Source organism: Ahaetulla prasina, chromosome 1, assembly GCF_028640845.1.
Source record: "Ahaetulla prasina isolate Xishuangbanna chromosome 1, ASM2864084v1, whole genome shotgun sequence".
Classification (NCBI taxonomy): Eukaryota; Metazoa; Chordata; class Lepidosauria; order Squamata; family Colubridae; genus Ahaetulla; species Ahaetulla prasina.
Window position 1 is genome coordinate 370,356,776 of NC_080539.1, and position 25,384 is coordinate 370,382,159.

Genomic DNA, 25,384 nt, shown 5'->3' on the forward strand with positions numbered 1-25,384 from the left:
GCTGATGTTTTGGGGAGCGCCGGCTCCCGAATCCGAGAAGATGGGGTTAGGGCCCGTAAGGAGCCCGCCGCGCGCCACTCCTGCACTTCGCCGCAGGAGTCCACAGTATGCAACCGATGCGATCTCTGTACGTATGTATCTATCCACGCCACACAGCATAGAGACTTTGCACAGGTTCATTAAAGACTGGAGGACCCACGTGACGGAAACCCGACTCCCTTCCCCATGTTCCACTGCATTTTAAGTGCACGCTGCACCTTCCTCCTGTTCCCTTCTGGCTCAGCTCACCCTTCCCCAAATTTCTCTGCTTTTTGGCTTTTTTTTCCATTCCAAACCTCCGCCCCACCTCCCCCATCTTTTCTGTCAAGATAGCCAACCGAGCTCACTTTGGGGGTGTGTGCAAGGAGCTAGATCTCAAACAGGCCTTCCTCCTTTCCCAGCTACACAGGGGTAAAGTCGGCGGTGAGCTGCAACCGGTTTAAGAACCGGTTCTTGTGAGCGAGTGCGTACTTTCTGATCCAGAAAGAAGGAAAAATAGGACAGGATCGGGCAGGGGCGGGTGAGCGGGGCCAGTTGATCATCGGAACTACTGGTTCACCCGAACTGGTAGCAGCCCACTACTGGGTAGAGGTTGGCATGGAGGTTGTGTTTTAGCAGGCAGGCCCAAGCGCTGTGAACACTCCTTCCCCATAACTATGTCTCAATCCGTTTTTTGGTGTATTTTTTTTTAAAGCAAACAAAATTCGGGAGTCCTTTGCTTTATTTTTTTTAAAAAAAAACTGGCGAGACTTAAGATCTGGGTCTTAAATTTAATCGTGCAGTGGCACCAACTTACATGCTCAGCTGAATTGCCTAAAGCAAAGTTTCTCACCCATAGCAACTTGAAGATGTGTGGACTTCAACTCCCAGAATTCTCCAGCTGGCATTGCCGGCTGGAGAATTCTGGGAATTGAAGTCCACAAACGCTGGCTGGAGAATTCTAGAAGTCGATGTTCGCAAATGCTAGCTGGAGAATTGTGGGAGTCCACAAATGCTGGCTGGGGAATTCTGGGAGTTGAAGTCCATAAACGCTGGCTAGGGAATTCTGGAAGTTGAAGTTCACAAATGCTAGCTGGAGAATTGTGGGAGTCCACAAATGCTAGCTGGAGAATTCTGGGAGTCCACAAATGCTGGCTAGGGAATTCTGGGAGTGGAAGTCCACCCATCTTAAAGTTGCTGAGGTTGTAAAACACTGACATAAAGAATGGGAGGACATGGGGGAAACGGATGAAATGTTAGTTCTTTTTTATCCACGCTGCCTCTCCTAAGGGTTTTTCCATCCTCTTCCATCTCTAAGCCTGCGTTTCTCCATCTTGTTCCTCATTCGCCATGCTGGAAAAACCTACCTTCCCTCTTCCTAGCTTTCCATCCCTGTCCACTTCTCATCCCCCAGACGAGTTTGAGATGTAAAGCACATTCGAAAGAGAGCTTAGCGTCAACGGTACCGCAGCAGGTCCCGCCTGAGCTTCCAAGGGGAGCCATTTTGACCAAAAAAAAAAAGTTTCTCTTTTCTTCCTTTCTGTTGTTGTTTTTTTTAATGGCTACACATGATCTTCTCTTGAGCTGGTGTGAAGAATGCCAGGACCGAACTATATACTTAAGACATTCCTGTTATATTGTGTGTGTGTGTGTCTATGTGTGCATGGGAGGATGTTTGTGTGAATGATGGTGTTGTCACTGAGGATGGAAAGCCAGGATGGGGAACTATCTCCCTTCGATGACTGGTGGACTTCAACTCCCAGAATTCCTGCTGGCTGGCTCAGGAATTCTGGGAGTTGAAGTCCACCAATCATCAAAGGGACATAGTTCCCCACCTTTTGAGCTAAAGCGACCTCCGAACGCTCGGAGCATCTCCACGGAAAGCAAAGAACCTTTGGAAAACGATCGGAAATTTCCGTTTGGATTTTGTGTCTGATGGGCTCACTTGCAGTGGTTCTCCGGGTCTGGCGGTTGGTGAGGGTTTCGCTTCCAAGATTTTGCTTGGGGCACGAGCGGATTCAGGAGCGGGGGGCCCCCAATTCTTGATCACCCCTAATCCTTAATGCTACAACTCTGACATTTATCTCTTAAGAGTGGGAAGGTCCTGGACGATGAAAATGTACAGGCCACCCTCGACATAACAACCGTCCGTTTAGTGGACCGTTCGAAGTTGCAACGGCGCTGAAAAGAAGGACGTGTGACTGTTTTTCAGACTTAATAACCATTGCGGCATCCCCATGGTCACGTGATCAAAATTGGGATGCTTGACGGTTGATTCATGATGTGTTGTGTCTGTGTCCCCCGAGCCGGGCCCCCTGCCAGAAAGTGACTTGGAAAGTGAGGGGGAAGGGCCATCAGGACTTACCTCGGGAGCATCGGCTTCTCTGGCTCAGCTGCAGGAGCCAGAGGCAGGCCAGGTGGAAGAGATAACGAGGCCTCTGTCCCCTGACTCTTTCCCCCCCCCAGGCCACGCCTCCAGATCCGGCTGATGGCAATCAGGCCTGGCCGGACCCTAGATTTCGTAGGCAGGAGAGGCAGGAACAACAGAGGCAGGGGGTGGGGCAGGCCTAGGAGGTGCTGAGTCATGGAGCCACACCCCACAGGATATAAAAGCAGCAAGGGCTGCTATACCTCTTCGTGACAAGCAAATCAACTGTTTAGCCAGAGCTGAAGTACTGTTTGTTCCTGGGTGACTCATCGGCATCAAGAGAGATAACAGAGACACTTGGCAGACGCTCGCTAGTTTGTTACCAGAGCTGATAGTTGCCGGCTAATTAAGTCATTGCTCGGACTGAGACGAGGGGGACAGAACATGATGGCTGCAGTGTCCAGGGGCCCTGGGATCAACTTCTGCACCCTTCTGAGAGGCAATGGGGAAGCCAGATGCATTTAACAACTTGTTTGCAACGTGACAACTGCAGTGACTCACTTAACAACTGGGGCAAGAAAAGTCGTAAAATCTGCCAAAACTTACTTAACAACTGTCTTTTGCGTAGGAACCTCCAAGGCAGGACAAGAAGCAATGGGTGGAAACTAACCAAGTAGAGAAACAACCTAGAACGAAGGAGAAACAGTTAGAAGAATTAATCAGTGGAACAACTTGCCACCAGAAGTTGTGGGTGCTCCAACGCTGGAGGTTTTGAAGAAGAGATTGGATAATCATTTGTCTGAAATGGGATAGGGTTTCCTGCTTGAGCAGAGGGTTGGACTAGAAGACCTCCAAGGTCCCTTCCAAGCAGTGGTGAAATCCAAATTTTTTTACTACTGGTTCTGTGGGCGTGGCTTGGTGGACGTGGTGTGGCTTGGTGGACGTGGCTTGGTGGGTGTGGCAGGGGAAGGATACTGCACAATCCCCATTCTCTCCCCACTCCTGGGGGAAGGATATTGCAAAATCCCCATTCCCACCCCACTCTGGGTCCAGCCAGAAGTGGTATTTGCCGGTTCTCTGAACTGCTCAAAATTTCCGCTACCAGTTCTCCAGAACCTGCTGGATTTCACCCCTGCTTCCAACTCTGTTAATTCTGTTATTCTGTTAATTTTGGGGCTCAGCGATACCCTAGTTTCATGGGGGGAAAAATCAGTGAGAATGAAGGCCAACGCCAGCTCAAGAACTGGCAACCACATTCTGGCGAAAAGATTGTGTTATATATTCAATTCCAGGTGGTGAATATAGTAATACTTCTGTCTGTCTGTTTCCCCCACAACAACAACAATCCTGTGAGAGGTGGGCTGGAGCTCCAAACTGACCTGCACATCTGGAACACATCTGGAGGAATTCCCAACTGGGATTCATGTTAAAGCACCTTTTTACCACTCGGCCAAATCAGTTTTTGGAAGTGCCTTTCTTATCAAATCTTTCTTAGGTAGGAGAGTTAGCAAGTCACAGTAATGCTGGACCAAGTTAGTTCATCGTTCCTGTGGTTCCTGAACAGATTTTCAGATATTATGGCTGGTTTCACAGTCTGCCAGATGTTTAGACTGGATTTGGCCCTACTGAGGCCTTCCCAAGGACTGGGATAGGCAGTTGTTTAATAATAGTAACTGTATTGTCCCAGAATGTCAGCCGTCCCAAGTCAAGCTGCCTTCTGCAATTGACTGATGGGGATTTTGTCAATGCCGACGGTATTCAAGTGGTGCTCCGGTTGTTTTGGGATTGCACCCAAGGCGCCTATCACTATTGATCCTATCTTTGCTTTCTTTCGCAACAGTTGTTCTATTTCTATTTGTAGGTCTTCGTATTTTGTTGTCTTCTCCAGTTCTTTCTCTTCTCTTCTGCTGTCTCCAGTTACCGCCAAGTCCACGATCCAGATTTTTTTTGTCCACAATTTAGGGACTGAATAATGACAACAATTATGAGGAGGAGTTGTCGCGGTCAGCCAGATGTTGAAACTGGTTTTAGCATTTTATCCACCAATGATTATTATTGTTATTATTGATCATCGCACAGTCAGCCAGCTCTTCAGACTGGCATTTTTGTCTACATATCATGTCCTTATCAAGGACCTGGGGACAGGCAAATCTGGATGTCTGACGGTGTTACAGATATCATCGCAGGATGGAAGCTGTTTCAAGTAAAGCTGCCTTCTGCAATTGACCGTTGGCAAATTTGTCAATGCCAATGACGGCGTTCAAGTGGTGCTCCAGTTGTTTTGGGATTGCACCCAAGGCGCTTATTACTATCGGTACTATCCTTGCTTGCCTTTGCCATAGTTGTTCTGTTTCTATTTGAAGGTCTTTGTATTTTGCTATCGTCTCCAGTTCTTTCTCTTCTCTTCTGCCGTCCCCAGGCACTGCCACATCCGTTATCCAGATTTTTTTGTCTTTCATATCGACAACTATTAAGTCCAGAGTGTTATGTGATAGTTGCCTGGATGTCTGAAGTCCCCAAGCAACTTAACTTCTTCATTTGCTATTATTTTTTTTATTTTATGGTCCCACCAGTTCTTGATTACAAGCAAATGATATTTCTTGCATCATCATCATCATCATCATCATCATCATTATTATTATTATTATTATTATTATTATTATTATTATTATTATTATTATTATTATTATTATTATTATTATTCATCCACGGTGGCACAGTGGTTAGAGTGCAGTACGCCAGACTGCCGGCTGCCTGCAATTTGGCAGATCGAATCTCATCAGGTTCAAGGTTGACTCAGCCTTCCATCCTTCCGAGGTGGGTAAAATGAGGACCCAGATTGTTGGAGGCAATATGCTGACTCTAAACCTCTTAGAGAGGGCTGTAAAGCACTGTGAAGCGGTATATAAGTCTAAATGCTATTGCTGCTGCTGCTGCTGCTGTTGTTGTTGTTGTTATTATTATTCACAAGCATTTTGGGTTGCATCAGACATCCATGTTGAGAAAAATCTTGCCTTCTATACATACCACTTTATAGTACCTTGGTAAGACCATACCTGGAATACTGAATTCAGTTTTAATCACCATGATATAAAAGTGACGTTGAGACTTTGGAAAGAGTGCAGAGAAGAGCAACAAAGATGATTAGTGGGCTGGAAGCTTACGGAAAATGGTTGCAGGAACTGGGTATGTCTGGTCTAATAAAAAGGACTAGGGGAGACATGATAGCCGTCTTCCAATATCTCAAGGGCTGCCACAAAGAAGAGGGAGTCAAGCTATTCTCCAAAGCACCAGAAGGCAGGAGAAGAAGCAATGGATGGAAACTAATCAAGGAGAGAAGCAACCTAGAACTAAGGAGAAATTCGACAGTGACGAACCATCAATCATTGGAACGGCTTGCCTCCACAAGGGTGCTCCAACACTGGAAGTTTTTAAGAAGAGATTGGACAACCATTTGTCTGAAATGCTTGGACAGGGGTTGGAGTAGGAGACCTCCAAGGTCCCTTTAAACTCTGCTATTCTGGTGTTCTGTTACAACATGGGCTTGGGAGAATTTGACTGATGAGAAGTTACTTCCGAATTGATAATTGTATTAATATAGTCGGATCGATCAAAACCATTCAGTGGGGTTTCTGGTGCGCTCTGAGCTTAGTAGTTTTTTGGAAGACGTTTCATTACCCAGCTAGGTAATATCATCAGGGCATGAAAATAGATAGATAGATAGATAGATAGATAGATAGATAGATAGATAGACAGACAGACAGACAGACAGACAGACAGACAGACAGACAGACAGACAGACAGACAGATGATAGATAGATACAGATAGATACAGATAGACAGAAAGAGATGATAGAAGATAGATAGATAGATAGACAGACAGATGATAGATAGATACAGATAGACAGAAAGAGATGATAGAAGATAGATAGATAGATAGATAGATAGATAGATAGATAGATGATAGACAGACACGTGAATGATTCAATTCCTCTGGATCAACGTAAAAGTCAAAATGTTGGTCACACTGTAATAGCAATGAGGTACCTTGGATTTGCAAAATGGGAAAAAAAAATGGCAATGCTCATTCAAAATATATGCCAGGTAAAAAAAGTCCTAACGGCAGTTACATTTTAATCTGTTCATGCAAAGAAAGTGTGCGGTTGTAAATTTACTGAGGTGTAGAAATCCAGTTTGGTGGCTTGTAATCCCATCATCTGTAGTTTAGTGAGCTGTTTGAATTCAACAGATTTATTATTTTTTAATTTATTTTTTAAATATTATTTATTTTTGTCAATCATATATAAGTTAACAGGTAAAAGTATAAACATAGTTTGGATACATGAAAAGAGTAAGTAAAAAGGAACATTAGGACAGGGACGGTAGGAACGCAGGTGCGCTTATGCACGCCCCTTACAGACCTCTTAGGAATGGGGGTGGGGTTGACAGTAGACAGTCTAAGGTTAAAGTTTTGGGGGTTTTGGGATGAAACCGCAGAGTCTGGTAGTGCATTCCAGGCATTGACCACTCTGTTGCTGAAGTCGTATTTCCTGCAATCGAGTTTGGAGCGGTTTACCTTGAGCTTGTATCTATTATTTGCTCGTATATTGCTGTGGTTGAAGCTGAAGTAGTCATTGACAGGTAGGACATTATAGCTGAAGATTTTATGTACTATGCTTAGGTCAGACTGAAGTTGGCGTAGTTCTAAGTTGTCTAAGCCCAAAATTTGGAGTCTGGTGACAGGGCCTCTGTGGCTCAGGCTGCTAACGCAGTCTGTTATTAACAGCAGCTGCCTGCAATTACTGCAGGTTCTAGTCCCACCAGGCCCAAGGTTGACTCAGCCTTCCATCCTTTATAAGGTAGGTAAAATGAGGACCCAGATTGTTGGGGGGGCAATAAGTTGACTTTGTATATAAATATGCAAATAGAATGAAGACTATTGCTAACATAGTGTAAGCCGCCCTGAGTCTTCGGGGAAGGGCGGGATATAAATGCAAATAAAAAAATAAAATAAAAAAAAATAAGGTATTTTATTGCGAGCAGAGGAGTGGAGGACTCTTCTCTTAAAATATCTCTGGACTCTCTCGATTGTATTAATGTCCAATATGCAGTACGAGTTCCAGACAGATGAGCTGTATTCAAGAACTGGTCTAGCAAATGTTTTCTATGCTCTAGTTAGTAGTACAATATTACCAGAGAAGAAGCTACGCAAGATTAGGTTAATAACTCTTAGTGCCTTTTTGGCAATGTTGGGACTAATTCTTTAAATCAGGAGTCTCCAACCTTGGCAACTTTAAGACTTGTGGACTTCAACTCCCAGAGTTCCTCAGCCAGCTGCTGAGGAACTCTGGGAGTTTTTATTTATTTATTTATTTTTATTTTATTTATTTGTCACAACAGTATATATATATATATTTTTGTTTGTTTACATTTATACCCCGCCCTTCTCCGAAGACTCAGGGCGGCTTACAGTGTATAAGGCAATAGTCTCATTCTATTTGTATATTTTTACAAAGTCAACTTATTGCCCCCCCAACAATCTGGGTCCTCATTTTACCTACCTTATAAAGGATGGAAGGCTGAGTCAACCTTGGGCCGGGCTTGAACCTGCAGTAATTGCAGGCTTTGTGTTCTTAATAACAGGCTTTACCAGCCTGCGCTATTCACCGGCCCATATATAAGTATAAGCATGAAATAACTATACGAATTGGACACAATTAAAGGAAACAATAGGACAGGAACGGTAGGCACGCTTGTGCTCTTATGCACGCCCCTTACAGACCTCTTAGGAATGGGGTGAGGTCAGTAGTAGATTGTCTTTGGCTAAAGCTTTGGGGATTTTGGGAAGAGACCACGGAGTCAGGTAGTGCATTCCAGGCATTAATAACTCTGTTATTAATAATAATTAATAATAATAATTAATAATACCAACATAGGAGCAGCTTACCGTATTGCCCAACCTGGGTTTTGTGAAGGAAATGCTGCCTAGTGTCACAAGAAAAATAGCGGATGGCTTCCGTGCACCCAACCAAAGGAAATTCCCGAACGGGTTAAAAATCTCCCAAGCTGCTAGATCTCAATGAGAACGCCCCACTGCAAGTCAGCACACACACCAGCTCCGTGACATCTGTTTACCGATCTGACTGGAGGCGAATGAAGTGTCTTATTTGGCCATGTCAGTTTTTGCAGACACGCAAAAGGGAGAGAGAGAGAGAGAGAGGTTGTGTGAATGACGTGCGCGGTTGTGTGTTGCGTTCTGTTTCTTTCTTCCCTGAAGTCCACGTTTACAGTTGTAAATACAGGTCTTTTCTACTTAACCGTCAATTCCGTACGTGATTTGTACAATGTTCGTTCTATTCTGCTATGGAGTACTTTCATGACGGCCGAACTTTTAATTTTGAATTTAAAAAATAAATAAATAAATCTATATCTATATACCCCCCACCTATAACTCCCCACTTCCCCCCACCCCCACCCCCCGTTGCTGACTTGAAAAGGACATTTCAAACATGGTCGGAGAAAACGAAGAGGAGAAGAAAAAAAAAAGCACATGTTGAAATGAGGTATTTTCCCCGCCCTCCCTTTCTCTTCCTGCTTCCATTTTAAGTTATCAACTGCAATGGTTTCAAATATTTGCAGGTGGCAATCTTTCCAGAATTCATCCAGCTTCTTGCTGTGGTCTTAACAATCTGATGACTTTTATTGAAATAAAGTGGAAACTATTTGAATAAATCCAGACTGGGAAAAACTTTTTTTCTTCGCTTCGATTTTAAAACGCCCTGCCTTCGCCGGCATTTAGCGTAAGGGGGTTTTCAGTTTTCCGTTTAATCCGTGGAACAGCTTGCCACCAGAAGTTGTGGGTGCTCCAACACTGGAGGGTGTTTTTTTTTTTTAAAGAAGAGACTGGACAACCATTTGTCTGCAATGGTGTAGGTGTCGGGTCTTCTGCTGGAACAGAGGGTTGGACTAGAAGACCTCCAAGGTCCCTTCCAACTCTGTTATTCTGAAATAAGTCTTAATGTTGCCAAATTTGGACACCCAGAAATGAAAAGAAAACTGTTTGAAGTTACGACTGATCCAAGAAAGGGGAACCAGATTCAAATTTTGACTGTTGGGGCCACTCCTGTGGTCAGGTGACCGAACGCTGGCGGCTTGGCAACAAGGCCATATTTACCGTCATTTGCTACGTCCCGAGGTCACACGACCAGATTTTAGAACGGTTTTTCTGGAAACATTTATTCCTAGTTTTTTGGAAAAACTGCACCCGTAGAGAATCAATAGTTTACTTAATGACCCTGGTGTTCACCTAATGGCCATGACAAAAAGTGTGATAAAATCAGTCAGCCACATGCATTTTATTGCAACTATTTTACATGCAACCATAATAAACAAACTAAATAAACAAACTAACTAAATAAATAAATAAATAAACTCTATTATGGTCATAGGTCAAAGATTACCTCTGCAGATAGTCCTCGACTTACAATTATTTGTTTAGTGGCTGTTTGAAGTTACAATGGCACTGACAAAAGTGACTTATAACCGTTTTTCACGCTTACGACCATTCTAGCATCTTCATGGTCACACGATCAAAATTCAGACACTTGACAACTCTAACTCATATTTATGACGGTTGCAGTGTCCCGGGGTCACGTGATCTCCTTTTGCGACTTTCTGACAAGCAAAGTCAATGAGGGGAGCCAGATTCGCTTAACGACCTCCCGATTCACTTAACAACTGTAGCAAAAGAGGTCATAAAATGAGGCACAACTCACTTAACAGCTGCCTTGCTTAGCAACAGAAGTTTTGGGCTCAGTTGTGGTCGTAAATTGAGGACCACCTGCATGCAAGAACCTGGCTGTACCCTCATCCCTTTTCCAGGAATTTAATAAGATTTACTGATTAACTGAATCTATATGTGATTTATTAAATGAGATTTATTCATTATCTAAACCAGTTTAGTTAAGTTACAGAAACAGTCATAAACATACATAAATCTTATATATATGATTTATATAGTACTACCTGTATTTACAGAAGAATTTGCAGGCCACAGGTAGTCCTCGACTTGTTTAACAACCATTCAAAGTTATAACGGTGCTGACTTACAACTGGTACTGGCAGTTATAATTGCTGGAGTATAATTGCCATAGTCACATGACCAAAAATTGGGCACTTGGCAACCAGCATGTATTTACGCCCACACGGTTCAGTTAACAACGGCAGGGATTCGCTCAGCAACTGGGTCAGAAAAAGGTCGTAAAATCAGGTGTGACTCGCTTAACAACCGGCTCGCTTCGAAAACGAAAGGTGTGTTGGAAGCCCTCCATCATTTTTAAAAGTGGGAAGGAGTTCTAAGAGAAAAACATTTAAGAAACATTGTTTTAGATAAAAGTTAATAGGGGTTGCACTGCTTCAGACAGTTGTAGAAAGAAAAAGACTACTACTGCTAGGGAATCCTGGGAGTTGAAGTCCACCCATCTTAAGGCATGTGGTGGATGGGGAATTCTGGGAACTGAAGTCTATCCATCTTAATATATGGCTAGCTAGGGAATTCTGGGAGTTGAAGTCCACCCATCTTGAGGCATGTGCTGGCTGGGGAATCTTGGGAATTGAAGTCCACCCATCTTAAAGTATGGCTAGCTAGGGAATTCTGAGAATTGAAGTCCACCCATCTTGAGGCATGTGCTGGCTGGGGAATCCTGGGAGTTGAAGTCCACCCATCTTGAGGCATGTGCTGGCTGGGGAATCTTGGGAATTGAAGTCCACCCATCTTAAGGCATGTGCTGGCTTGGGAATTCTGGGAGTTGAAGTCCACCCATCTTAAGGCATGTGCTGGCTGGGGAATTCTGGGAGTTGAAGTCCACCCATCTTAAAGTATGGCTAGCTAGGGAATTCTGGGAATTGAAGTCCACCCATCCTAAAGTATGGCTAGCTAGGGAATTCTGGGAATTGAAGTCCACCCATCCTAAAGTATGGCTAGCTAGGGAATTCTGGGAATTGAAGTCCACCCATCCTAAAGTATGGCTAGCTAGGGAATTCTGGGAATTGAAGTCCACCCATCCTAAAGTATGGCTAGCTAGGGAATTCTGAGAATTGAAGTCCACCCATCTTGAGACATGTGCTGGCTGGGGAATCCTGGGAGTTGAAATCCACCATCTTAAGGCATGTGCTGGCTGGGGAATCCTGGGAGTTGAAGTCCACCCATCTTGAGGCATGTGCTGGCTGGGGAATCTTGGGAATTGAAGTCCACCCATCTTAAGGCATGTGCTGGCTTGGGAATTCTGGGAGTTGAAGTCCACCCATCTTAAGGCATGTGCTGGCTGGGGAATTCTGGGAGTTGAAGTCCACCCATCTTAAAGTATGGCTAGCTAGGGAATTCTGGGAATTGAAGTCCACCCATCCTAAAGTATGGCTAGCTAGGGAATTCTGGGAATTGAAGTCCACCCATCCTAAAGTATGGCTAGCTAGGGAATTCTGGGAATTGAAGTCCACCATCTTAAGGCATGTGCTGGCTGGGGAGTGCTGGCTGGGGAATTCTGGGAGTTGAAGTCTACCCATCTTAAAATTACTGAGGTTGAAAAATCCTGATTTATATCATTGGTACCATGATGGCAAGACTTAAGTGATGTCATTGTGCCCCATTCAGTGGGTCTGCAACCAGCCCAATGCCATAAGGAAGCCTGTGGGTGGGTCAAAAAACCCAACAACCTCAAGATGGTGGTATGCAACTGAAAACCATCCGTATTTTATGTCACAATGCCTGTAAAAAATAAAAGGGTGGATCTTTAATTGCTTATGGTGCCAACCCCCTTGACTGTTTAGATGTAAACAGAGCAGGGCTCTCTCCCTGCAGGGCCGTGGCCACCATCTTGCCTTTTTTGACCTCTGCTGCTGAAATGGAGCCTGAGCACGCTTCAGTAAGGTGGAAAGCGGGAATTAGGAGAGAGCGACGGCATTGAAAAGATGCTTAAAGGGTGCAAAATGTTGAAAGGAACTAAACTTTGCATGCTGTAAACCTGGCAAGCAAATTAACATTAATACTATGGTTTCATCTGATGATCTAGCACAGGGGTCTCCAACCTTGGCCTATTTAAGCCTGGAGGACTTCAACTCCCAGAATTCCCCCAGCCAGCAAAGCTGGCTGGGGGAATTCTGGGAGTTGAAGTCCTCCAGGCTTAAATTGGCCAAGGTTGGAGACCCCTGAGCTAGCTCACCCATGCTAAGACAAGACAGGGTTCCCACGACTCACTAAACCCCCCAACCAAGGTTTAGTGCGTGGGTATGAATAAACCAAGCCGCGTTCCTTAAAAGAGCTAACAATGCACAGTTTGGATAGACTGCGCTCCCGGGCGCCGGGTTGGGGAGGCGAGGCGCCGGCAAGCCCTAGCGTTGCCTTGGCAACCCCGGCGGCCTCCGCGTCATCCCGCCTGGCCCATTCAGCCTACAATTCCCGAAAGATCCCGCGAGAGAAGGGGGCGGTCCCTCGCAGGGAAACGGCGCGGCCGGGCGCAGGGCTGCCCTTGGAAAAAGAGGCGTCGCTCCGTCATGGCGTCCCGCACATTCCCTTTGCTCAAGTGAGTCGGGCGGGCTTAAAGACGGTTTTTGTAACGGCAGGGAAGGGGGAAAGGGGGGGAAAGGGGGCCGCGGGGTGGGGGAGAAGAGTCGCGAGACGGGACCCCCCTCCCCAGGTTCGGGTCCCGGGGATTCTCACGATCTGGAAGCCCTTTCCTTCGGTTGAGAGCCCCTCCCTCCAACTTGCCCTGCCCATCATCTCATGTCATCATTATTATTATTTTTTGCAGAGATGCAGCTTCGTTTTATTTAGACAAAGGAAATGCATGGAAGCTTTGCAAGGGATTCTCAAGATATCCCTGGTGTAGGGTGCTATAGTAATACTAATACTAATAATACTAAGGGGAGAGAACCTTGGAGGTCTTCTAGCCCAGGCTGGGTCTCCCAACCTTGGCAACTTTAAGACTGGGGGCACACAGGATGTCACCACCGCACATCCACCCAGAAAGCAGACCCAAACCCACACTGATCATGAAGCACGACCAAGGACCAGAAGCCAGACCACAGCTGCAACATTAGCCATTTCAAACCCCTCCAATCCATACATGCAGCAGACTGACACCCACTATGAAGATGTAGCACGACCACGAACACGAAGCCAAACAACAGCAATGCAGCTCACCAGCTCAAATCCCCCTGCAACTCAGACTAATCTGAGCACAACCAAGCCCCCACCCAAACAGGACACACCCCCAGCCAATCAGAGCACCAAAAAAACCCCATCCAATCAGAGCACAGCCAAGCTCCCATCCAATCAGTTCAAACCCCCACTAGCAGTTAAAAAGGAAGAACCAGCTGCAATCACACATTGCTCCCAGAAGCACGAAGCTGAAGCCTGAAGATGACGAATGAGACTTCGTCGAAACGTCGCCAAGACACTTCCAATTTTACGTGGGAGAAAACCCGAATAACCAAAGACCTACATACATACATACATATATATATATCCTATATATATTTATATATATATAGGATCTCCTGCTTGAGCAGTGGGGGCTGGACTAGAAGACCTCCAAGGTCCCTTCCAACTCTATTCTGATTCTGATTTTTTTCTCCTTAAAGCCCTGGGAGGAGGGAGTTCTTTGCCCCTACTATCCCCCTGCCCCATAGAGTCTTCGATAGGGAGACCTTTGGGAAAATGTCTATGGAGATTCTCAGCCATCCAGGTCATGGTTGTTCCAAAAGTTTTGCTTTGTTTTGTTTTTTTTCCCCCAACTGGACATTCTAGGTTGTTGTTTTTTTCTTTTGAAGACGTTTCGCTTCTCACCCAAGAAGCTTCTTCAGCTCTGGTTGGATGGTGGAGGATGGAGGTCCCCTGTCTGCGAGGAATATAAAGCTTTCCATGCTCCACCATCCAGTCAGAGCTGAAGAAGTATATGTGGTACCTCACTCAATAGTAGTAACTGCGAGAGGGATCTTGGAGTCCTAGTGGACAACCATTTAGATATGAGCCAGCCGTGTGGAGCAGCTGTTAAAAAAGCCAACACAGTTCTGGGCTGCATAAACAGAGGGATACAATCAAGATCACGTGAAGTATTAATACCACTTTATAATGCCTTGGTAAGGCCACACTTGGAATATTGCATTCAGTTTTGGTCGCCACGATGTAAAAAAGATGTTGAGACTCTAGAAAGAGTGCAGAGAAGAGCAACAAAGATGATTAGGGGACTGGAGGCTAAAACATATGAAGAACGGTTGCAGGAACTAGGTATGTCTAGCTTAATGAAGAGAAGAACTAGAGGAGACATGATAGCAGCCTTCCAATATCTCAGGGGTTGCCACAAAGAAGAGGGAGTCAAACTATTCTCCAAAGCACCTGAGGGTAGAACAAGAAGCAATGGGTGGAAACTAATCAAGGAGAGAAACAACTTAGAACTAAGGAGAAATTTCCTGACTGTTAGAACAATTAACCAGTGGGAACGACTTGCCTCCAGAAGTTGTAAATGCTCCAACACTGGAAGTTTTTAAGAAGATGTTGGATAACCATTTGTCTGAAGTGGTCTAGGGTTTCCTACTTAAGCAGGGGGTTGGGCTAGAAGACCTCCAAGGTCCCTTCCAATTCTGTTATTCTATTCTTTTTCTATTCTAATTCTATTCTATTCTATTCTATATTCTATTCTTTTTTTAAAAATAAGTTTTATTATTAAGCTTTTCACCCTTAAAAACGAAATAGAGAAAAAAACACAACAAAAGAAAAAAAACACATTAAAAATACATAACAAAAATAGCTATTCTATTCTATTCTACCCTACCCTACCCTACCCTACCCTACTCTATTCTATTCTATTCTATTCTATTCTATTCTATTCTATTCTATTCTATTCTATTCTATTCTATTCTATTCTATTCTATTCCAATCTATGACACCTCTCCTGCACAGACTGCACTGGCTTCCTGTTGCCTTTCGGGTGCATTTCAAGGTTTTGGTTACCACCTTTAAAGCGCTCCATGGCTTGGGACCTGGGTACTTACGGGACCGCCTGCTGTTACCACATGCCTCCCACCGACCCGTACGCTCGCACAGAGAGGGACTTCTCAGGGTGCCGTCCGCCAAGCAATGTCGGCTAGCGGCCCCCAGGGGAAGATCATCTATTCTATTCTATTCTATCCTACCGTACCCTACGACAATAATGGATGAAAAGCGAAATGTCTTCAAAGAAAAACCAGAAGGACCAGTTTCCTCTTGAAAAAACACCTTTGGGATATTGGAAAAATGGTTTTTGCAAATTGCCCTCTCTCCCTCTACCCTGCATTGAAGTCCCACTGCACCCCATTCCATCCCCACCCAATTACAGGTAGTCCTCGACTTACGACGACATTTTTGTTGCGAAGTGAATGGTTGTTTAAGTGAAGCTTGCCCCAATTGTTACAGTCTTTTTTTTTTTATTGAAAGAGTTTTAAAAAACAAAAACATTTTTCCCCTTTTTCCCCCCTCCCTCCCTAAACCCCCCCCTTCCCCCCCCTCCCCCCCCCCAGCTTCCCGGGTCAATCACAAGGTATTGTTATACATAAACCAAACATAGAATAAAATTTTCCCTTCCAATCCAAATAACCACATCCAAAGCTTTTCATCTCCCAACCCCCTCCCCATTACATAAAATAACTTTCTAATTATTCAAAGGCAATCTGATATTTCTTAATCTGATATCTGTTTTGTAGATAATCAATCCATTTTTTCCATTCAATTAAATATCTTTCCTGCGTATTGTCTTTTAAAAACGCTGAGATTTTAGCCATCTCAGCCAAATTAATAACTTTCAATATCCATTCTTCTATTGTAGGTACCTCTTCTTTCTTCCAGTATTGTCCAATCAACAGTCTTGCTGCTGTTATTAAATTCAGAATCAATTTAGTCTCAATCCCTGTACAATCCGTTATAATTCCCAAAAGGAAAAATTGTGGCAGGAACTTTATCTTCTTCTTCAGTACATTTTGAATAATCCACCAAATTCTTATCCAAAAGTCCACCAAATATGAAAATATGTAGCGTCATCACAATCACACCTCCAACATTTCGCTTGGATATTAGGATACATACATGATAATTTTTTGGGATCTAAGTGCCATCTATAAAACATCTTATAAAAATTTTCCCTTAAATTCTGTGCTTGTGTAAACTTAACATTTCTAACCCAAATTTTCTCCCATGTTTCCAACATTATTGGTTCCTGAATATTCTGTGCCCATTTTATCATACAATCCTTTACCAAATCCTTTTCCGAATCTATTTCAAGCAACACATTATACAATCTCTTTATATGCTCCTGGGTCTGATTTCTAATTTGCTTTATTAAATTTTCCTCCCTTTGCATTATACCAATTTTTTGATCTTCTTTCCATCTAGCACTTATTTGCCCATATTGAAACCAAGTATAATTCCTCCCTTCTTCATTTAATACCTGTAATGATTTTAATTGCAATCTACCTCCTTCAGCATACAAAAGTTCTTTATAAGTAATCATTTCCTGTTTCTGTTCTATATTTATATTCTCTATTGCATGTCTAGGGCTCGCCCATATAGGAATCTTGTATTCTAATTTATAGGAATATTTTTTCCAGACCCGCAAAAGAGCACTTCTCAACACATGATTCTTAAAAGCCCTATCCACTTTTTTTTCATAAAATAAGTACGCATGCCATCCATATAACAAGTCATAACCTTCTATATTCAAAATTCTTTCCTCTGTTAAGTTAAACCAGTCACTTATTACTGAAAGGGCTACTGCTTCATAATATAATTTAAAGTTAGGCATTCTTAAACCACCTCTTTCCCGTGAGTCCTGTATTATTTTCATTTTAACCCTCGCACCAATTGTTACAGTCTTTTGTGCCCCTGTTGTTAAGTGAATCGCTGCATTTCTCAGGTTAGGAACATGCTTGTTAAGTGAATTGGGCTTCCCCATTGACTAGGCTTGTCAAAAGGTCACAATAGGGGATCACCTGATGCCACCGTCATAAGTAGGAATCTGGTTGTCCTGCATCCAAATTTTGACCATGTGACTATAAAGATGTTGTAACGGTTGTCAGTTTGAAAAACAGTCCTGAGTCACTTTTTTCAGTTGTTACTTTGGACAGTCACTAAACAAACTGTCGTAAGTCAAGGACTGCCTGTATTGCTTATTGGTTAGGGCAGGGTTTCTCAACCTTGGCCACTATAAAATGTGTAGACTTCAAGTCCCAGAATTCCCCAGCCAGCAACAGATGGGGCTGCATTGGCAGGCTGAAAGAGCTTTACCTGTTGAATTGTGGCCTCTTGTGGCTCAACAGACTAATGCAGTCTGTTATTAATACAGCTGCCTGCAATTACTGCAGGTTCTAGTCCCACCAGGCCCAAGGTTGACTCAGCCTTCCATCCTTTATAAGGTAGGTAAAATGAGGACCCAGATTGTTGGGGGCAATAAGTTGACTTTGTATATAAATATATACAAATAGGATGAAGACTATTGCTAACATAGTGTAAGCCGCCCTGAGTCTTCGGAGAAGGGCGGGATATAAATGCGAATTAAAAAAAAAAATTGGGGCCCACTTTTCGCTCAAATCCGGAGCGTTTGCTATCTTCTGTTAATCAAATTTTTGGAACTCCAGGACCAAGGGCAAGTCTGGAGTTCCAGGCTGTGTTAAACCACAGTCAATTAAAGCCTTGCTAACCTAAACCACAGTCAATTAAAACCTTGCTAACCTAAACCACAGTCAGTTAAAACCTTGCTAAGTTAAACCATAGTCAGTTAAAAACTTGCTCTGGTAATAACAAACCTTAATTGTGGCTGTGTTAAACCAGTCAAGTCAGTTAAGACCTTAATTCTATCAGGCACTTGAATCCACTTGCTTGTTTGCATCCCATCTTTATTTTTACAAATAACTCAAGACAGGAAGTGTATCCAATACACCTATTTTTGCCCCACAACAACAACCCTGTGAGGTAGGTTGTGCTGAGATAGGTAGGTAGGTAGGTAGGTAGATGATATAGATAAAGATATTTGGCCCCAAATCATCCAGATGGCTTTCAAACCTAAAGTAGGACTACAATTCACCCTCATTACATCCACTGCCATCAGTTTGAATCCCAGATGGTTGGGGGGCCAAGTGGCTGACTCTGTAAACCGCTTAGAGAGGGCTGTAAAAAGCACTGTCAAGCGGTATATAAACCTTAAGTGTGGTGGTCCGCCAGCAGCCTGCGGAGCTGGCAGCGGAATTGGACAGTGATGAGGCTGAGGAAGAACATGGGCCAGTCCTGGAGGCTGGGGAAGGCCCAGATGAAGGCTCTGCGTCAGCGGCAGAGGTGGGGCCAGGACCATCGGGGAGTGATATGTGGACTCCAGAGCCTCCAGAGGCTGACAGTAGTGAGGCAGAGGAACAGGAGGAGCCTGTTCCTAATGCACGCATGGGAAGAGCTGCCAGAAGGCAAGAGCAGCTCAAGCAAAGAGGGCGACTCGGGAGTAGGGCCAAGAGATGATTGGCCCCTCCCATAAGGCTTAAAAGACCAGCAACTGCGTTTGGGCTCTTTGCCGGAAAACAACGTTGATAGCCTTGCTCCCTGTCTTGCTGCATTTATTTCATGTCGGTGTCTTCTGCTTTTGAACTTTTGCCAAGAAAGGCCTTTGGCAGTTTGCCTAATTAGACCAAGGTTGGTGATAAGACTGAAGAATTGTGTTACTAAGAATTTGCTTTGATTTAGTTTGGACGACGCTGAGAATGAGTTTAATTCTCAGCCGTTCTGATAAAGTCGGTTTGTTTTTGAACTGATTGCTTCTACTACTACCTACTTGGGCCTGGGTCACAACATTAAGTGCTATTGCTGAAGGACCTTTTATGTTTTTCTCACGCAGGTTCATGGGCAAAGCAGGACTGGCTGGCGGGGCCCTCTATGTGGTTTACTCCCAGGGGCTGCTGGGGAGCAGCGATAAAGGTGCCGAAGCCCTCCATAAAGCCAAAGCAGCTGTTCCTCCAGCTGTGGAAGAATGGACAAAGTATTTCGGTTGGCAGGTGAGCCCAGAGTATCCCCTTGGGTCACCTTCAGTCCCGACGCAGGTCGTGGATGGACCTCGGGGGGCCGCGTGTGTGGGGCTGCGGATCTACGTAGGTGTGGGGTCTCCAAAAGCAGGTGCAAGGAAGGAAGTACAGGACGTCCTTGACTTAACAATGGTTTGCTTAGGAACCGTTCAAAGTTGTTGTTGTTAGTTGTGAAGTCGTGTCCGACCCCTCGCGACCCCATGGACAACATTCCTCCAGGCCTTCCTGTCCTCTACCATCCTCTGGAGTCCATTTAAATTCATGCCGACTGCTTCAGTGACTCCGTTCAAAGTTACTCCGTTCAAAGTCACTTAACAACTGGATTACTGATCTATCTATTGTAGTGACTCGCTTGACAAATGTGGCAAGAAAGTTTGTAAAATGGGGTAAAATTCACTGAACAAGTGTCTCACTTAGCAACAGAAATTCCAGGCTCGATTGTGGTTGTACGTTGAGGACTATCTATGCTGCCTTTGTCACACAGATATTAAGGAGTTTAACAAGTAATTTATGACCGTTTTTCACACTTAAGACTGTTGCAGCATCCCTGAGGTCACGTGATCAAAGTTCACATGCTTTGGCAACTGGTTCATATTTATGACGGTCGCGTATGTGATCCGCTTTTTGTGACCTTCAGTGGGCTAGATTCATTTAACAACTGTTTTGTGGTTTGTGGTCGCAAAATTATAAAATGACAATGTCAACTGCATATAAAGAGAATTTGTATAAGATGTTTTATAGGTGGCATCTACCCCCGACGAGAATAGCCAGAATGTTCAAGAATAAATCCGAAAAATGTTGGAAATGTCATCAGATACCGGGCTCATATTACCATATGTGGTGGACATGCGCAGAAGCTTAAAAGATAGTGGACTAAAATCCACACACGGTTGGAAAAAATGATAAAAAAGCACATAGACTTTAAACCAGAAGTTTTTTTATTGGGGATAATACCTGAAACATACAATAGAGAATTGAGATACTTAATAGTGAATGTAGTAACAGCAACTAGAATTGTGTTTGCTAAAAATTGGAAAAATGAGAAAATACCAACGCAAGATGAAGTTATTAAGAAAATAATGGAATGTGCTGAAATGAGTAAATTGACATTTGAAATTAGAGAACAAGAAGATAAACAATATTATAAGATATGGGACTTATTTTATCAATGGTTAGATAAAAATAATGGTAATGAAGTTTGGTAGAGACTTATAATACAAGAACTGTAGAATTATACAAAATATAACCTAAAGATGTATTATTATTGGATTGATTCAGGATGATGAAATGATTGGTACAATATAAATTAACTTAAATTTTAGAGTATTTTGTATGAAGAAGAAACAGCCATAGTCAAATAAATGATTAACGAGGACAAAAAAATATTTGGATATCTACTAGATTGATAAAATGAGAAATTAGGTAAACTACAAACTATGAATATGGTGAAAATGCACAAAAGACTTGTAACCAACCGACACACTGTTTGTGTTTGTAATTGTAATTGAAGATGGTGATATGTTTTTATATGTTTGTTTAAAAAATATAAAATCTTTCCCAAAAAAACCCAAAAAAACACAACCGTGCGACTAACTGAACACCTGCAGTGATTCACTTAACAACTCGGCCAAGCAAGGTTGTAAAATGTGGCAAAACTCACTTAACAGATGTCTCACTTAGTAACGTAAACTTCCCCATTGACTTTGCTTAACAAAAGGACGCAAAAGGGAATCACATGACCTTGGGACACTGTGACCGTCATAAGTATGAACCAGTTGCCAAGCGTCTGAATTGGGATCATTGTGGCCAAGGGGATGCCGAAAAGGTAACTGAAAAATGGTCATAAAAGTCACTTTTTTTCAGCGCTGTTGTAACTTTGAACGGTCACCAAGCAAGCTGTATTAAATCGAGGACTACCTGTATATTATAGATTAGGGGTCTCCAACATGCTGGCTGTGGAATTCTGGGAGCTGAAGTCCATAAGCCTTCAAGTTGCCAAGTTTGGCGAGCCTTGGTATAGATTCTCTTAGATTAGTGCAGCGGTTCTCAACCTGTGGGTCGCGACCCCGTTGGGGGTCGAATGCCGATTTGCCAGGGGTCGCCTAAGACCATCGGAAATATGGGAAGTATACTTGCGAGTCGAAGAATCGCGCTCCAATGGTTGACTCCGCAAGCCAGCTGCAGGCTCTTCAAATCGCTACCCGAATTCGGCTTCAGGCGCAATGAATTAAAAAAGAGAGAAAATCTTTGCTCTGATGTCTCCCTCTCAAGCCAGCTGCAATCACTCCCAATCGCTAGCCTAACCTGGCTTAATAGGGGAAGAGTCTCCGCTTTAATGCCTCCGTCCTCAAGGCAATCGCAAGCAGTTCAGATCGCTAGCCAATACGGCTTCAGGCGCGATAAATTAAAAAAAACAAAACAGTTTGCCGCTTTTCCCCCCCTTCATTTATTTGTAATTTAATTATAAGCAGAAATATATTTTGCACAAAATATAATTGCATATTGTTTCGTGATTAAACATAAAGCTTTGGCTATGTTCAGTTTGTAACAATGAAAATACATCCCGTATATCAGATATTTACATTATGATTACGATTTATAACATTTGCAAAAGTACAGTTATTTAGGCCTATGAATGAAAATAATCTTACGGTTGGGGTCGCCACATCGTGGGGAATTGTATTAAAGGGGTCGCAGCACTATAAAGGTTGAGAACCACTGGATTAGTGGAATCTTTTGCAAGAGGTTTACATCAGGGGTCTCCAACCTTGGTCCCTTTAAGACTTGTGGACTTCAACTCCCAGAGTCCCTCAGCCAGCAAAGCTGGCTGAGGAACTCTGGGAGTTGAAGTCCACAAGCCTTAAAGGGACCAAGGTTGGAGACCCCTGCTTTACAGCCAACTTTGTTCTTTTCCCCTTGCGAAACTGGTAGAATTTGAACACAGCACTTTCCTAACCCTTTTCTGGCAAATATCTCAGTCTAGTTTTTGTCTTTCATTTCTGCAGCTTCCAGCGGTGCCGAAACCTGAATTTTCCTTCTCCAATGCCTGGAATTCAGGTACAGTGGGGCTGTTTAGATGGATTCCTCTCCTGCTTGTGACTGCAACCGTTTGTTTGTTTTTTAACCGGGTTTTTTTGAAGGTGGGGCAGCCACGAGGACTCTGTTAAAAAGTGTGACTAAGAAAAGAAGGCTAAGAGGTGTGAGGTGGTGTGCACATGCTGTTATTCACTTTGTTTGGCAACCAGATGTGACGGTCTCTAACTCTGATGTGTTACTTTTTCTCTCTTTAAGAATTTTATTTCATTTCAAAAATTGAAAAAGGTTAAAATACAACATTTCAATGGAAAGAAGAAAGATGGAGGACAGGAGCAGTAGGGAAAGATTTAAATGCGGGATTTAAGTAGGAAGGAAAAAGATGGGAGATAGGAAGGAAGGAGTTGGAAGGAAGGAAAGAAGGAAAGAAAGAAATGGGAGAGATAGGTAGGAAAGAGATGGGACATGGATGGAAGGGAGGGAGGGAGGGAGGGAGGGAGGGAAGAAGGAAGGAAGGAGTTGGAAGGAAGGAAAGAAAGAAGTGGGAGAGATAGGTAGGAAAGAGATGGGACATGGATGGAAGGAAGGAAAGAAAAAGAAAGATGGGAGATGGAAGGAAGGAAAGATATGGGAGATGGATGGATGGAAGGAAGGAAAGAAAGAAAAAAGGATGGGAGATAGGAGAGTGAAGAAAGAAAGAAGAGAAAGAAAGAAATTGGAGATGGAAGGAAGGAGAGGGAGGGAAAAAGGAAAGAGATGGCGATACAAAGGAAGGAAGAGAAATCAAGGGGGGGAAGCTTAGAAAGGAAGGAAAGAAATAGATGATAGAGGGAAGAAGGAGGGAAGGAAGCAAAGAAGGAGAAAGGAAGCAAAGGGAGGGGAAGGGGAAGGAAGGAAAGGAAAAAGCTTCCAGTCTGCTTTACCGCAGATATAAATGCATTTATATTTTATCCTCTCTCTGTCTCTGTCAGATTCCCTTCTTTCTGTATCCTACCGTTTCTAAGCCCAAAACTGGGGGTAAAATGCTCCCGGTTCGGACCGGATCACGCGATCCGGTAACGATCTTTGCTGGCAGTGCGTGGGAACCGGTAGCAATCGCGGTGCGAGGCTCTGCCCATATCTACCCGGCTGTCGTTACTTCCTGGTTAAAACCAGGAAGTTTTATACTATAAGTATAAAGTGTTTTGTATAAAGTGTTTATACTATAAGTATAAGTGTTTTGTACCCTCTGCGCATGCGCAGAAAGGTTTTGCGCATGCACAAAGGGTGTCCACATGACGCGCGAGCAGCGTCTGCCCTTCCGAACTGGTAAGTAAGATAAGTAGATTTCACCCCTGCCCGAAACCCATAAAATCCCGAGTTCACGGAATGGATCGCCGATTCCCGAACGTGTCGCTTCAACTCTCCCTCTGTTTCGCTCTCTCTCACTTTTTTTGTTTGCACGCAGGGGTCCGTACTGTCATAAGTGCCCTTTCCATCGCCCCCACCAAGGGCGGCGAATACACGCAACAAGGATGGAAATACGTCAAGGAGCTCATGAAATGAAGGCAGCCGCCGGAGCAGCAGCGTCGCGTCCTCTTGCCGTCCAGCAGGAATGATCTCGGTCCAGTTTTGCAGAAAGCAACCCGGTTTTATAACCAGGGTTATAAAAGAGCCGCCAGACAGCCGATATTTTCTTTTTTGTTTTGTTTTGTTTGTCATCAGACTGTTCTGACTCTTGATTTCTGTATTTGGCAAAGTTAATTCCAGGGCGGGATAAAGCGGTTGCTCTCCCCACGCCCCCTCCCCTCCATCTCTTGGGCTGCGTAACCAAAATTAAAGTTGGAATGTGTGGGTTTGCAAAAAACTCGGGGAGTTAATTTATTTCCCTTTTCTTTTAAGGATCCGAGAACTGTCTAAACAATTCGGGTTAGGGATTTGGAAACGGGGAGGTAGGACTCGGCTGTTGGCTACGAGATGGGGTTGGTTGGTAGCCCCCAAAGCTGTGGTCCCTCGTGGACCCCAGCCTTTGAGCAGGATTGAGAGCAGGGGTCTCCAACCTTGGCAACTTTATGACTTCTTGTTGTGACCCAGGCCCAAGTAGGTAGTATTAAACGCAATCAGGTCAAAAACAAAACCGACTTTATTAGAACTGCTGAGAATTAAACTCATTCTCAGCGTCGTCCAAACTAAATCAAAGCAAATTCTTCGGAACACAATTCTTCAGTCTTATCACCAACCTTGGTCTAATTAGGCAAACTGCCAAAGGCTTTTCTTGGCAAAAGTTCAGAAGCAGCAGAGGCCGACAAGAAATAAATGCAGCAAGACAAGAAACAAGTCTATCAGTGTTGTTTTCCGACAGAGCCCAAACGCAGTTGCTGGTCTTTTAAGCCTTATGGGAGGGGCCCTACTTCTAAGTCATCCTCTTTACTTTAGCTGCTCTTGCCTTCTGGCAGCTCTTCTCATGCGTGCATTAGGAACAGGCTCCTCTTGTTCCTCTGCCTCACTACTGTCAGCCTCTGGATGCTCCGGAGTCCGCACATCACTCCCCGATGGCCCTGGCCCTACCTCTGCCTCCGACGCAGAGCCCTCATCAAGGCCTTCCCCAGCCTCCGGGACTGGCCCATGTTCTTCCTCAGCCTCATCACTGTCCGATTTGGCTGCCAGCTCCGCAGGCTGCTGGTGGACCACAACACTTGTGGGCGTCAGCTCCCAGAATTCCTCAGCTGGCTGGCTGAGGAATTCTGGGGCTTGAAGCCCACAAGTTGTAAAGTTGCCAAGGTTGGAGACCCCTGATTTAGAGAAGGACCCACTAAGAGCAGGTTTAGCCTTGAGGGAAAGATGACCAAGATACGAAGGTGATGGTCCTTCTCGGATATCTGATAGGAGGTCACACAGAAG

The 25,384-nt window shown here is 44.0% G+C and overlaps 1 protein-coding gene across 1 annotated transcript; it reads left to right on the forward strand.

The window, feature by feature from the left end:
• The first annotated feature begins 12,857 nt into the window (after positions 1-12,857).
• MICOS13 (mitochondrial contact site and cristae organizing system subunit 13) lies at positions 12,858-24,175 on the forward strand. The gene is made up of 4 exons (XM_058163581.1): positions 12,858-12,963; positions 19,288-19,444; positions 22,477-22,528; positions 23,952-24,175. Exons 1-4 carry the CDS (start codon positions 12,935-12,937, stop codon positions 24,047-24,049), a joined length of 336 nt encoding a protein of 111 aa, XP_058019564.1. The 5' UTR covers positions 12,858-12,934; the 3' UTR covers positions 24,050-24,175.
• The last annotated feature ends 1,209 nt before the right edge of the window (positions 24,176-25,384 follow it).